The sequence below is a fragment of the Microtus pennsylvanicus genome, chromosome 1 (genome assembly GCF_037038515.1).
Source record: "Microtus pennsylvanicus isolate mMicPen1 chromosome 1, mMicPen1.hap1, whole genome shotgun sequence".
NCBI lineage: Eukaryota > Metazoa > Chordata > Mammalia > Rodentia > Cricetidae > Microtus > Microtus pennsylvanicus.
The window spans coordinates 182,282,831-182,297,728 of record NC_134579.1 but is presented as its reverse complement, the minus strand read 5'-3'; the positions used below and the strand labels follow the sequence as shown (position 1 = coordinate 182,297,728).

At 41.9% G+C, this 14,898-nt stretch overlaps 1 protein-coding gene across 1 annotated transcript in view; it reads right to left on the bottom strand.

Annotated features, from left to right (window-relative positions):
- Window positions 1–14,898, bottom strand: part of Rnf217 (ring finger protein 217) — a 113,810-nt gene that overhangs the window by 22,879 nt on the left and 76,033 nt on the right. The window contains exon 2 of the mRNA XM_075946384.1: window positions 13,778–14,011. Coding sequence (XP_075802499.1) covers window positions 13,778–14,011 — 234 coding nt within the window. The remainder of the gene's footprint in view (window positions 1–13,777; window positions 14,012–14,898) is intronic.

The window sequence follows — 14,898 nt, the reverse complement described above, 5'->3', positions numbered from 1 at the left end:
CTCAAAGGAGTAGATGTCAGGTGGCACGGGGGGTGGGGAGGTGAGGGGGATGGAAGAAGGAGGGGGGAACTGGGGTTGGGATGTAAAATGAAAAAAATTTAAATTAACAAAATGAAGAAAGAAGACGGAGGAGGAGGAGGAGGAGGATTAAGGTGGTATTTGAACCTAAATTTGTGTGGCTAAATGGCCAACATAATCTTTCCTGAATCAAAACACTCGATCATACTCAGTAGTGTTCCTTCCTTGATAAGTGAAAACTTAAAACTATGCACGCAAAGGTCATGGTGATTAAACTACTCAACTAGCCACCATTCTACGGGGTTCCCAATCCACTAATATAAAGAGGGAGACTCCTTGGCTTGTGGGGGGAAGATTATTACTATTCAGCATATATATATATCATTTGTCTTTTCGGTATATTAAAATTTAAATTTCCCTTTTAAAATAATAAAAGGGAGTTCGCTAGATTGGCTTACAAATTGTGGGCTAGATATACCAACAATAAGTGTCTATACACTAACATTATTTTGTCTTGTCTTGTTTTTTTTGTTTGTTTGTTTGTTTGTTTCGAGACAGGGTTTCTCTGTAGCTTTTGGAGCCTGTCCTGTAGACCAAGATGGCCTTGAACTTTGTTTTTTTTTTTTTTTATAGAACGGGTTTCATGTAGCCAGGTTGGCTTCCAACTTACTAGGATGCTCTTTATCTCTTGATCTTTCCACCACCTCCATCTCTCAAGTGCTGGAATTACCTTTGCTTCACTGGACTAAGTAAGTCATTTTTAAAGTAAAAATAAAGAGATGATATGGGTAAGCTTCAGAAATAAAGCAAAAGAAGCTATGTTTTTCTCTTAGGTCATTCAACAATGCAGAAGAGACTATAAACATATATACAACATTATAAACGGGGCCTTTCCTTTTGCATACAGATGGGATGGGAGAGAAGTGAAGAACTTCCATCACTCATCTTGCAGATGTCAGAAAGCTTGAGCACTTAACTCAGTCGGCTCCTATTAGACTTGTGAATACTGAAAATTGTAAGGCCCATTACGAAATAAATAAAACAAGCCTGCAGATCTGAGTTCATTCCACAGAACTCACATTTAACAAAAGTCAGGCATGGAGGCTGTTCATGTTTGTAACAAAATCAAGGAGCCTGGTAGCTGGTGTGTGAACCAGAGAACATGGTACCTGTCAAAAATAAGTTCTACTACTAATTCTCATCAACACAGATGTACAGACAAACAATACCACTCTTGGGAATATACCCAAGAGATGCCCTATCATACAACAAAAATATATGCTCAACTATGTTCATAGCAGCATTGTTTGTAATAGCCAGAAACTGGAAACAACCTAGATGCATTTCAATAGAAGAATGGATGAAGAAAGTATGGAATATATACATATTAAAGTACTACTCAGCAGTATAAAACAATGACTTCTTGAATTTTGCATGCAATGGACAGAAATAGAAAACACTATCCTGAGTGAGGAAAGCCAGGCCCAAAAAGAGGAACATGGGATGTACTCACTCATATTTGGTTTCTAGCCATAAATAAAGGACATTGAGCCTATAATTCGTGATCCTAGAGAAGCTAAATAAGAAGGTGAACCCAAAGAAAAACATATAGGCATCCTCCTGTATATTAACCTTCAGGCGATGAAAGGAGACAGTGACAGAGTCCCACATTGGAGCACCGGACTACAATCCAAGGTTTAAATCAGGAGCAGAAGGAGAGAGAGCACGAGTAAAGAACTCAGGACCGCGAGGGGTGCACCCACATACTGAGACAATAGGGATGATCTATCGGGAACTCACCAAGGCCAGATGGACTGGGTCTGAATAAGCATGGGATAAAACCGGACTCGCTGAACATAGCAGACAATGAGGACTACTGAGAACTCAAGAACAATGGCACTGGGTTTTGATCCTACTGCACGTACTGGCTTTGTGGGAGCCTAGGCAGTTTGGATGCTCACCTTACTAGACCTGGAAGGAGGTGGGAGATCCTTGGACTCCCCACAGGGCAGGGAACCCTCACTGCTCTTTGGGCTGATGAGGGAGGGGGATTTGTTGGGGAAGGAGGAGGGAAATGGGAGGTGGTGGCGGGGAGGAGGCAGAAATCTTTAATAAACAAATAAATTAATAAAAAAACTATAAGAAAAAAAAAGATTTGAAGTAGCTCACTCAACTGCTTACCATACTTTGGACTAAAATAATAAACAATAAAAGCAACTTTGGTACTCAGAGAGTATACCCAAATTGTCACAGTACCAGTTTTTGTCTGAAGATGCCACACCTTCCTTATTCATTATAACCTTAACCATATTCAAAATTGGCCTTCTACAAACATAGATATCAACACTGTGTCTTCCTCCATTCCCAGGTCAGTTACTGCCCTCAGGAAATGCTAGTCCACACCACAGGGCTGCCACACAGAAAGTCTGCCTTCTGAATAAACCAGTCTGCAGGCACCTGGTCTCCAGCTGGGGGCAGTGTTGGGGAAGGCTGTGGAACCTTTAGGAGCCAAGCCTTACAGGAGGGAAGTGGGTCACTGGGGCAATTGCTGAAGCCTTAGATCCCTGCCCCACTTCCTGTCTACTCTTCTGCTTTCTGACCATGTGGCCAGCTGCCCCCCTCTTCCTACCACACGCTCCCTAGCAGAATGGATGGCATCCTCCTGAATTGTAGATCCAAACGACTCACGTTCACTGCTTCTTGCTGGATATTTTGTCACAACGAGAAAGGCCACTTAGACACTATTCAAAGTTAAGTTGGAGAACAGCAGTAGCAGCAGCAGCAGCAGCTGGGAGCTTGCTGGCAACACAAGACTCATGAAAACCCATACACAAGGAATTAAGAGTTTACCTCTTTACCAAATTGTCTTCAGATGGTTCGTAACCTACGCCTTCCAACTCCCGGTCTTTGACCACAGATTCTTCCAAATACATGTAGCTACCAGTTGACACAGCTGCCAAGCTGCCAAAGAAGTAGCAGATGAAGACGCTAAGCAATAGAGGAGAGGGTGCCTGAACTGGCCTTGCCCTGTAGTCAGACTGATGACTATTTTAAATGTCACCATAGAACTTTCATTCAACAACTGATAGAAACAGAGGCAGAGACCCACAGTGGAGCACTGGGCTGAGCTCCCAAAGTCCAGCTGAAAAGTGGGAGGAGTGAGAATATGAGCAAAGAGGTCAAGACCATGATGGGGACACCCACTGAAACAGTTTACCTGAGCTAATGGGAGCTCACCAACTCCAGCTGGACAGAGAAGGAAGCAGCATAGGTCCAAACTAGTTCCTCTGAATGCGGGTGACAGTTATATGGCTGGGGCAGACTGTAAGGCCACTAGCAGTGGCCCCAGGATTTATTCCTGCTGTTTATTCCTGCTGTTTGTACTGGCTTTTTGAAACCCATTCTCTTTGGACGGATAACTTGCTCAGTCTAGATCTAGTATAGTAGGGAGGGCCTTGGACCTTCCCCAAAGCAATGTGCCTTACCTGCTCTGTGGAGTGGATGAAGAGTGGAGGGGTAGGTGAAGGGAATGGGAGGAGGGGAGGGAGTGGGAACTGGGACTGATATGTAAAATGAAAAAAAGTAATTTTTTTCTGTTTTTTTTAAAAATAAAATAAAAAAGACTGACAAAAAATAGCTGATGTTTTGGCAGCAGAGGTTACCCACTCTTCAGTGATGAGAAGCAAAAATCTGTCTTCTCTCCTCAGATGCAAAATGGGGATACACATACATTTAGCCTTTACCTTGGAGGTAAAGACAAGAGCAGGTACAGCTCTCTGGAGAAGAGAACTGGTATGGACTTGTGTTCTTATGTTACCAGAAGTGTCTGGTTCTCCCTGAGGCCTACTTTATTCCTTCTCACTTCTGAGAGGAAGGGTGGGTAGAACGGGGCATACTTTGCAAACCTCATTGCTATGGGCTGAGAAAGATCACCTATCTGCTGTGGGACAATTCTATATTCTGTCAATTATGTTTTAAATAAATGCTGATTGGCCAGTAGCCAGGCAGGAAGTATAGGCGAGACAACCAGACAAGAAGTAGAGGCAGGACAATGAGAACAGAAGAATTCTGGGAAGAGGGAAGCTCCCTCTGCAGTCCTGTCCAGACACTGAAGAAGGAAGATGTGACCTGCCCCACTGAAAAAGGTACCGAGCCATGTGGCTAACATATACTAGAATAATGGGCTAATATAAGTTATAAGAGTTAATAAGAAGCCTGAGCTAATGGGCCAATCAGTTTATGATTAATGTAGACCTCTTGTGATTTCTTTGGGACTTGACTGCAGGAACCGGGCAGGACAGAAACCCTGACAACAAAAGGGTCTAATTAACACTATCTGTCTGTTGACATATCTTTAGAAGGCTTCTATCTTCAAAATGTCTACCCTATACTTCCCAGCTGGATTTAGTACCTTTACCAGAAAATTTATGTTATGTATGCAGACATCCAAGCTCTCCCAGAGTCTACAAATTCACTGAGGGCAAAGACTTCATCTGTCTTGTTCTTCCTGTATTCTCTAAACTGCTAAGTAGAAGAGTCAGTCATTCAGTTTTCTGAATGACTGTAGTCCGCATGGTACGACCACATCACCAGGTGATATTTACTGTTTTGTCTTCATGACACTTTACTGGTCATCACGACTGAGGTGCAAATTCTTCTGCATGAAGGCAGACACAGACGAGAACCTTACGGCACATCTGACACTAGAAGCACAGTGGTTTTCTCAGGCACCACTGTCATCTTAACTCCCGCGTGCTAAGACTCAAACTCGGCTGTTTGCAAATTCACCATGCTAAGTAAACACTCAAGACAATAAAGCCAAAACAAAGAAAACTGTAGGTAATTTTCACTCAATTTCCATATCCTATACAAAGTTTTCCACTATTGCTCTTTCTCTTATTTTTGAGACAGGGTTTCTCACTGAACTTGGAGCTCACCAACAGAGCCAATGCCCAGCACTTTCATTAAAAAAAAAAAAATCACAACATCATTATCTATTATGCTCAATGTGAGACAACATCCATGCATAACTGAAGCATTGTGACGATAAGAGCTCCCCCAGTTTTCTAAGAGGAATTTCCTTTATTAGAATATCAGGTTAAACAGATTTGCAATAATGAAACACAGTCATTCATTCATTCATAACAGAGATTTATATAGCACCTGACTGGCAGGTAATGACCATACTGTGTTTTGTTTTTTACACAGAAAAGAATGAAAGTATCTTGTCTGTAAGGAACTTATTAGGAGCAGACAGACACAAAGCCAGGCAGCTATAAGATCGTGTAGTAACTACCAGCCAGGGTAGAAGCTTGAACAAATCATTGTTCTAAGAAAGATGTTTCAGGGAAGGCTGGAAGGTAAATTCTCAGAGGGACTGTGGTCTTGCACAAAGACAGAATGTTGCTATAACATGTGGTAAGACCCTCTGTCAGGCAGAGACTACGGGAGTACTTGAGAGGGCCCTGAGAGCACACAGAGAAACAAGGTACTCTAACAACATGAACTGAGTGAGACAGCACTTCAGCCAGCTCACCCTGAGCCTTCCTCACTTATCCATTAAACAGTCTATAAATCCTGACAACCCTGGGATATGCACTAAGATGTATAATCGTTCAGATACCTCTTACATGAATCATCTAATAAACAATCTAACCAATATAATAAATTATCAGAGTATGAGTGATAAGTGTTTTTTTTCTTTAAGAACGGAAAATCCTTTTCTTTCTTTCTCTTCATTTATTGATTTGTTTTGTAGAGAAGGAATGTGAAAGTGTGCTGGTGTTACAGAGAGGAGTAAAAGAACGTGCTATGCAGCTCCAAACACCTCCGAGAGGCACAATTTGATCCTTTTTACCATCCAGTCCTATAGTCAGAATAGCAGCAGTAGCCAGATAGTCTCATGGTAGCCTTGCACAAGCCTAGTCTTCAAGATTTCACTGTCTACTGGGCGCTCTTCTAGAAGTACAGGAACCCACAGGCTTCATGAGGCAAGGTCCCTTAACAGAGCCTGGAGGTGGCCAAATGAGCCTTGCCTGCTGGTCACCCAGCAGGGATGAAACCAGGCTAAAAAGAAAAGAGAAAGTCCACAAGACTGGGAACCAAATGGACAGAAAACCTGTGAAGAGTCATGCAGGGCAGGAACAGGTGTATCAAGATATGAAGCTTCCAAAGATGTGACCCTACCAACCTCCCATACTACCAACTTTGTGGCTATTTTTACATATTTCATATGCAGTCATTGCACAATAAATTCACCTCCAAACTTTAAAAAAGATTTTCACACTGGAGGCATGGTTTCCTCAGGCAGTGTGTCAGAAGCTGCAGAAGAGGACTGCTTCCAAAGAGCTCCTGTCTCCTCACCTGGGATCACCATTACATACCAGCCCACCTGGAAATTACTATAGACTGTCCCTCAAGGCCTAGAGTGTGTGAGTCTATTACAGCTTCTCTAGGGACCCACTTTTTCACTGATGTAAAAAGGGGAGGAACTGGGAAATTCTGCCTTGAGCTGCCTCATCCCCAGGTCATTGTGGCACCTCCCTGGGTTTGGACAGATGGGGGAGAGTGAGAAAAGGCAGGTGTACCGAGGATGAAAGAGAAGAATACAGAATCCCAACTCTTCTTGTCCCTGGACATTTTCTGTTGGCTGCTCACAGCACCAGACTTGGCTCACTTCTACCATCTCCTGGCTGGTCAACACCAGAAATGATTCTTTGTTGTCTTTTGTTCTAAGGACTCAAGAAACAAAGTGATAAAGAAAAACAAACAAAATCTGTTCCAAACACCACTGCAAGGTCAATTTATGTTGACTACAGGTCAACATAATAATTATTATTTAGGGAGTTGTTGGGATAGATGTAAGGATAAAACAGTAGAATTTCAATAATTGGCTGTTAGAAGTTGAAGGCAGGAAAAAAACTAAAAATATTATGGTTATTTTATGAAATCAAAAAAGAAAAAAGAAGGCATCTTTGGCAAGGCACCCCATAAACAAAGAAAGAAAGAAATGTATTCATAAAATCTAGGCTTGCACCATAGCTGAGCATTCATAAACGCTTCAAGCCTAACATATGCAACACACCCCTTGTTTAGCTGGCTTCTTTAAATCTGGCTGGACGACTTCATTTTTATCTCTCTTGTGCAACGACATCTGAGAAACTACATTTGTTTTCTGTCGGCCGTTGACATGGATGATGATACATGACTCCCATGAGAAATAGAGTGTGTTAGGAGTTAACCTGACTGTTGACTGACAGCGCACTTCTCATTTGTAACCAGTCAGCTTGAAGTGATGGGGGCGGGTGTTGGGAGCAGGGGAGGGCATAGAAAGAAATGCAAAGCATACTAATTTCACATTCATGGGGAAGGCTGAAGCAGTTTGTACATAGAGAAAGAAATTCTCCTGTCTTTTTCGTCAGAAGAAGAAAGGTAAAGTACGCTTTGCAACACCTACCGACTCCTTAGCCTTCTGAAAGCCCTAAAAAAAACTACTTTGCTGCACAAAGAAACAGCATACTTGTGAAGCTTTATAGAATATGATTGCCCAGAGGGCTGCGATCATTCCAGAAGGTGTGAGGGCTGTAAGGCCGTTTCTCCAGGACTTTCCTTCTACCTGAAGTGAGTCACAGCAGCCTTGCACAATCATCACAGTTCTGCCTAACACTTGCGAGCAGGGAAGGGCTGTTATTAGTTTTGCCTTCAGGAATCACAACGGCGCTTTGGACAGGTTTGCTGTGTTGATTATGTATGCTGTTCAACTCTGAGTAAGAATGAGAAGGTGGCTCATTCTTAGTCTACACTTGGAAGGAGAGGGGACCTTAGAATCGAAGGACCTCAGTAAATGACAAGAAGCTACTCTGTCTGACCCTCGGAGGTAACCAGCTTCTCTCCTTTCCCTAGAATGACTCACTTTTCTTCCCAGAAGCAACCCTTTTCTTCTTCTTCTTCTTCTTCTTCTTCTTCTTCTTCTTCTTCTTCTTCTTCTTCTTCTTCTTCTTCTTCTTCTTATTCTTCCTTCTTCTTCTTCTTCTTCTTCTTCTTCTTCTTCTTCTTCTTCTTCTTCTTCTTCCTCTTCCTCTTCCTCTTCTTCTTCTAAATTTAGTTACTGTGATGGCTATTCTTGGTCATCGACTTAACTACATCTGGAATTAATTAAAACCCAAGTGACTGATACAGCTGTAAGGGATTTTTCTTAATTAAATCACTTTAAGTGGGAAGACACACCTTTAATCTGGGCCACATCTTCTGGTGGCAGCTTATATAAATGTCGTGGACGAAGAAAGCTCTTTGTTCTTTACCTGCTTGCCCTCACACCCAACTCACTGATATCAGAGCCTACTTCTTTGGGATTCTGGCTTATACTGATGAGCAGCTGGGACATCCACCCTCGTAGGCTGAACAATTGCTGGATTCTTGGACTTTCTGTTGGGAGACAGCTACTGTGGGACTAGGTGGGCCATAATCTGCAAGCCACTCTAATAAATCTATTATCTATCTATCCACATCTGTCCCTATAGACAGATAGATCTTATCCATCTCTCCTCTGTCTCTCTACATATATACACTGATGGACAGATGACCCTGGTGATGGACAGCTATCTATCTGTAAGCCACTGTAATATATCTATCATCTATCAATATCTGTCTATATAAACAGATAGATCTTATCCATCTCTCCCCCTTATACATATTGACTGATAGATGACACAGATGATAGACAGCTATCTATCAGTTCTGTTCCTCTAGAGTCTAGAGAACCCTCAATAAAGTTACAAATCTCCTCCCCAACCTCCTAATACTGATGACCTGTATAAATCACTTCTGACCCATAGTTCATGGGCATCTCTCTGATGTTCCAAAGGGTCTTTACACTTTGTACCATTAACATATTTCTAACTTAAGTGGTCTTCTATGGCCTAACAACGTACCCTGTTTCTCTTCTTCAGACAGTCAATGTCATCCCTCCTCTGTTCGTATATCCATTTCCTGCCCTATCACTGACTCCATTATTATTCTTTTTGACTCTGTGCCCTTTCTAAATACTCAGGGCTGTTGACTTTGCTCCCCTTGCCTAACAATAATGACCATTGTGGTTTCTGGTTTATGTTGAACATGTACTATGTGTTAGTCATGTTAGGCCTTTACATGAGTGATTTCATTCAATTCTCACCACACTCTTAGGGCAGAGGTGCTATTACTAGCCCCAGCTAGAGATGTGTAAACTACACTTGTGGTACTGGAGAAAGTGTGACTAGCAGAGAATATAATTTAAGCTTATAGCCAGTGTTCTGACTGACCTACTTTGGTAAATTCAACATTTAAAAGCTAAATGTTCTTACTCTTTCAACACTCCCAGCACTTTCCACCCACTGCAGAGCATATTTATTATTATTTACATATCGATCTTTTATTAGTTCCCTTAGCAAGTAGATTTCATAAGCATACTCTCAAGGTCATACGGTTGCTTATCAGCAGAGAATGAAGTCAGCCTGGACCAGCCTCCTAGAGACCAGTTGGAAGGCGAGGCTCTAACCAAACAACTACACAAATGTACCATAAAATCCTAAACGATAATCTCTATGGAGAAGAACTTCAGGAGTGGGTGATGCATTTGTCTCTAGGTGTCATGTGAGTACATGTAAGCCACATTGATTTTCTCAGTGTGAACCTGTTTGCAACTTGATAGGCAAGACATTACAGGGACTTATTAGGAATTGTATTTTCAATCAGAAATTGAAGTTAGTGTTATAGAAAAGGAATTGTACAAATTTTTGACATTATAGGGTGATTATGATGTAAGTATTTTGAAGAAAAAAAGTAAAACTGATTTGACAAGGTTGTCTCAGTGTAAGTTTCTCAACTCAAGAAAGCACTTATTCAATTTTATATGAATACAATGGTGTTGATAGCACAGCACACTTTACTCAAATTAACTGGGGTCCTGGAAGGACAAATGAGCACCCAGACTTCTGATTACTGGTGCTATCTTCTATCTGTCCCGTTGCCATCTGTTTAATTCAAACATTTAACAAATGGTCTTTACAAAAAACAAACAAACAAAAAAAAGCCAAAACAAAACAATACTGTAGCGGCATAAGTGAAGGCAGACAGAAATTATAATAACATATTCAGCTTTAATTGGGAAAAGATTTACAGAACCCGAGGTTCCAGTGGAGAACAGGAAAGCAGAAGGGAAGGGGGAGAGCACACCAGCAATATTTATTAGTAAAAAAGCAAGGTGATTGGCTGGGGCTACCCCTACACAAAACAAACAAACAAAAAAAAAACCCCTATCCAAATGAAAGGCTCAGATATGGCATTTTCTGTCTTAGCTTCATGTGGAGAAGCATTCATTCAGCTAGAAAATGACTGTGACATTTTCAATCAATTTTTAACCTGCTACCTTCAGTGCTTCTGACCTGATAGCCAAACCATAATGAATGCTCAGAGTGACATCTTCGAATAAGATACTACAACCCAATGATTCCAAAACAGTACTACTGAAATAAATAAACACGATAAAGGACCTGTTGATAGGTAAAAAAAAAAAAAAAGATCAGCTTAGGAATCTAAGTAATATCATAAAGAGATATTAAATTACCCAGAGACATAATGGATTACTCGCAACCTTTTTTAGTTGTTAACTTATGTCATAGTTTAATTGAGTACTATACTATATCAAATGGGAAATGGATTTGGTTATTGAGATACATGACTAAAATACATCAAAATGAAAGAAAAAAAAGTCCATTTGCTCACCTCACGCATCAAGCCCTCAGTGCCATTTACAACGCTACCCTGCAAGCATGTATGCCCTGGGGTTTGCTGGAATGACTATGTCAATGCCCTCCTTGCCTCAGTATGGAGATAATTTTAAGCATGCAAATCAAGTAGTGCTGATGAGAGATGCTATGTGACTATTACACTAAAGCAGTAAGAAGCACGGCTTCAGGAATTACTAGACTCATGCCTATGGACAGCATGGAACTGAGAGATTCTATGTCTCTGGGCTGTTGTGATTTTTCTCCTCTGAAAGAAAAACCAGGGGCAACAAACCTGGCCATACCCACATTCGGTGGGAGCCTGGCTGTTGTTGAAATCTGCGTAACAGCTCTGCTTTCAGTAGTGCTGCGGTTTGGATCTGGTGAGCTTTGGGCTGCTACCTACAATGTTGCTGGTAGATAGGAACCCTTTAGGGGGCAGGGTTAGGAGATGAAGTTAGGTCACTGTGGGTATGTCCCTAAAGATTAAGACGCAGCCCATCCCTCCTCGTTTTGCTTCCTCTGTCACTCTACACGCTCCTGCTACTCACCACAGGCTCAACACAATGAGGATAACCCGTCATGGACTGAAGCCAGAAGGCAATCTTTGTCCTTGTGAACTGAGTATCTACGGCATTTTTCACAGTGACATAAAGTCGGCTAACACATTCTTACTTGGCTTTCCATCCTTTTTCAATCTCTGAAGATTTAAAGTACTTCATTCTGAGCAACATTTGTTTCCTACTAAATGTCTACTCTCCTCAAAGCAACTTTTCTTCTGGTCCATTTGTCCCTTGTTCCTTTGCTTAACTACAGCAGCTGACAGACACTAGCAACTGCCTATTATCCAAATACCTTTTCTTCACTCAGACCAAACATAGCTAAATATATATGCAAGATGATAAACTATGCTTATCCTAACACATTTTTGATGAGACAAGACATAATATTTTATTCTTACAATAATTGTACCTCAAATTATAGCACTTGTTGCCCATTTAGTAATGACATTACAGTTTAAATTACTCAAATTATTTTCACTTTGATTCAACTATGCATTCATGTTTTGAGTATCACAAACTCCAAAACAGTATATCAATTTATACATATATCTAATTTTAAAAATTATTTAGAAAAAAATAAAATATTCTAAGTTAGGGAAAGACAAGTCTTCCTAAAAACTAAACATTCCTTGATAACATTAATAGAAATGTAACTGGAGTAGCTCCTCCTAAGAATACAAAGCATGGAATAAAAATAGTCTATTAAGATCCAGCCTCTCTGTAGAGCATTGTCTCAGTTACACAATATTATAATCTAAAGACGGCAGGCCTTAACAAAAGGGTTGTTTTTTTTCTGACAGTTATGCCTTAAAGAAACCAGAGTGCCCAACAAAACCACAAATAAAATTCTCTAGCGATGAGAGCTGAGTAGCCCCAAAGGCCAATTAGTCATGAAGAGACTTTGACTAACCACGCAGGGCTCTAGCTCCCCACCGTCACAGTGCAGAGGAGGAAAATACTCGCTAAACCACAGTCTCCTTGAGGCTACAGGATGAATAATGGAGTGGCCACTGCTTCCAAGACACAGCACAGGGCAGGAACTGTCCCTAAACAGAGAGGCTGCGATGGTGAAGAAGGCACTACTGCAGCAGCCTCCGCTGAAGGAGGTGCGACACATTGCAAGATGTTTGTTCTGGGCAGGGCTGATGTGCTCTTGCGTCTCAGCACTATGGTTCCTATCCTTGGTCTTGCCCTCTGCTGCAGTCTCTGAATGCTGCCAGTCTGATTTCTCTCTGATGCCTACAAGATTGAATTCCAGCTTGTGAACACACGGTACAAGACTCAGCCTGACCTGCACTTACCCATCTTCTCAGCTGCCTCTCCCTTCTTTCCCCACCTGTTTCCAACTCACCCAGCCTCAGCCTCTGGGCCTAAGCACTGACTCATGCTTTCTCTGAAATGCTTTCCCCTGTGTCAGCCAGAACAATCCTTCTCCATGAAGCCATTCTTACCATCCTAGCTGGCGCTAACCAAGCACTCCACTTACATATGCATATTACATATGTCCCTCCTGCAACAGATTGTATCTGAAGCACCGCCCCCAGGATGTCTACATGGTAAATAAAGGCTTGTTCCCAGGGTGGGACTAGTGAGAGGTGTTCGAGCTTTAGCAGGCAAGGCCTAATGGCAAGCTTCGGATCACTGGGGCTATGCCTATGAAGGGGACCCTGGAAAGCCAACCCCCACCCTCCACCCCCGCCTCTTGCTGTACAACCACAAGATGAGTAAGTAGTTCTGCTCAGCTGGCTTTCCTACGTAGGCCCAAAATGACCACGTTAAATTCCCTGGACAAAAATGTTTCAAACTGGCCAACAGACAGCACAAACCTTTCCCTCTATGAGCTGATCATCACAGGAATTGGTTACAGTAACAGAAAACTGGCCAACACACCTTTATGAGACTGATTCGAGGCAGGGAGGGTCCCATTTGTCACCTAATACAAGTGAATGCCAAGCACATAGCGACATTCTGGTTTTTTGGTAAACAGTAAATGAATAATGTTTTATACAAGTTTTGCTTATTATAGAGAAAGGCCGGGGAAATGAAATTGAGACCATTGAAAAAGTCAAGCTCATTATTTAAAAATAAGGGAGAGGGGAGCGCTAGCATTTACTAGCACTTGGTAACAGTGACGACTGTCACTCTAAAGCTTAGCCTTCCATGGGGTTAGTCAAAGGATTTTCAACATATTAGCGTCAAAGAGAAAACTTCGGCTAAATCCTTCAGAGTGATCTCTCAGCATTAGTCTTCCCAGACTACAGACTAGAATCCCAGGCTACATCTGCTTACCTCGGGCTCTAGATAAGGGGATAGGAGAAGAAACCCCAGGCCACACACGCCCAGCCCACACACGCCCAGCCCACCAGCAGTCGGCCCACCAGGCCTGCTCCCATCCTGTGACCATTAACCCACCGCTCTGGAGAGCGCGCTTACTTTGTATCTGCTTTCCGATCTGGAAGGTGTGGGGATATGTCCTTTTTTCTTAAACGTTGTGAAGTGTTTGCACTGAGGACACGGCTTGGTGCTGGAGTCAATTCGGCCAAGTTCCAAGAAGTACTTATACTTGATGGAGTCTTCATGGGTCAAGTTGTAGACGACAGTAGTTTCCTCCAGGAATTCGAAACACTCCGTGATTGGGCATTTGATTTCTACTTGGCCAAGCTGTACCTAAGGGAAAGGACAGAAGGAAAAGGGAAAGCCCACTGGTTACTAAGGTTCTCTGTTGCTTGTTTCTGCATACAGCACTAATTATCTTATGCTTTCGAGAAAAGTTATCAGCCATTTTTCCAGATCGCATAAAGAATGCTAGTCATTTTGAAACCTACATTGAGTACCAAAATCTAATCGTGATCCGTAGGATGCTTACATGCTCTCTGATAACTATGTTTGTGAACTTATTTGATGATCCACAGGTTCATTAAGGAAGCAAATGACCATTCTACTTTTTTGCAGGTGAGAGAGCACGCAGACAGCGAGCCAGCTCTCAGTCACCGGATGGGTCAGCATCCTAGGACCCGCCAACCAAAGGCACTGTAGAAATGTCAGCCTTAGTACATAAACTGCTTTAGCACTCTGCTGTGGGAGCATCTTTAGAAAGTGATGTTTTATGAAGCTTTAATGTTTAGTAGCTACCAGTTTATGAAAATAATGACCCAAAGTTAATGTTTTCTTGGGTACTTCCCTGACAAGCACATAAGCAGCTTTGATGTTATCACAACCTTAGAAGTAAGAAAAGAAAAACAAGAAAAGCCTGACTTGCTGAGATGGCTCAGCAGGTATAGAAGATTGCCAACTCAACCTAACGACATGAGTTCAACCCCCCCAGACCCACACAACAGAAGAGGACCAACTTCCAAAAGCTGTCCTCTGACTCCATATGCACACTCTGGCAAAAGCTAGTCCCCTTCCCTACACAAACATCAAGGGAATAAATATAAAACAGGTAAAAATACATTGGTGGTATTATGTCATTGTAAGTTTAATGGCAAAATCTGGTTGTAACTATGAGCACACTTATCAACAAATAAATATCAACAAATAAATATTATGAAGAT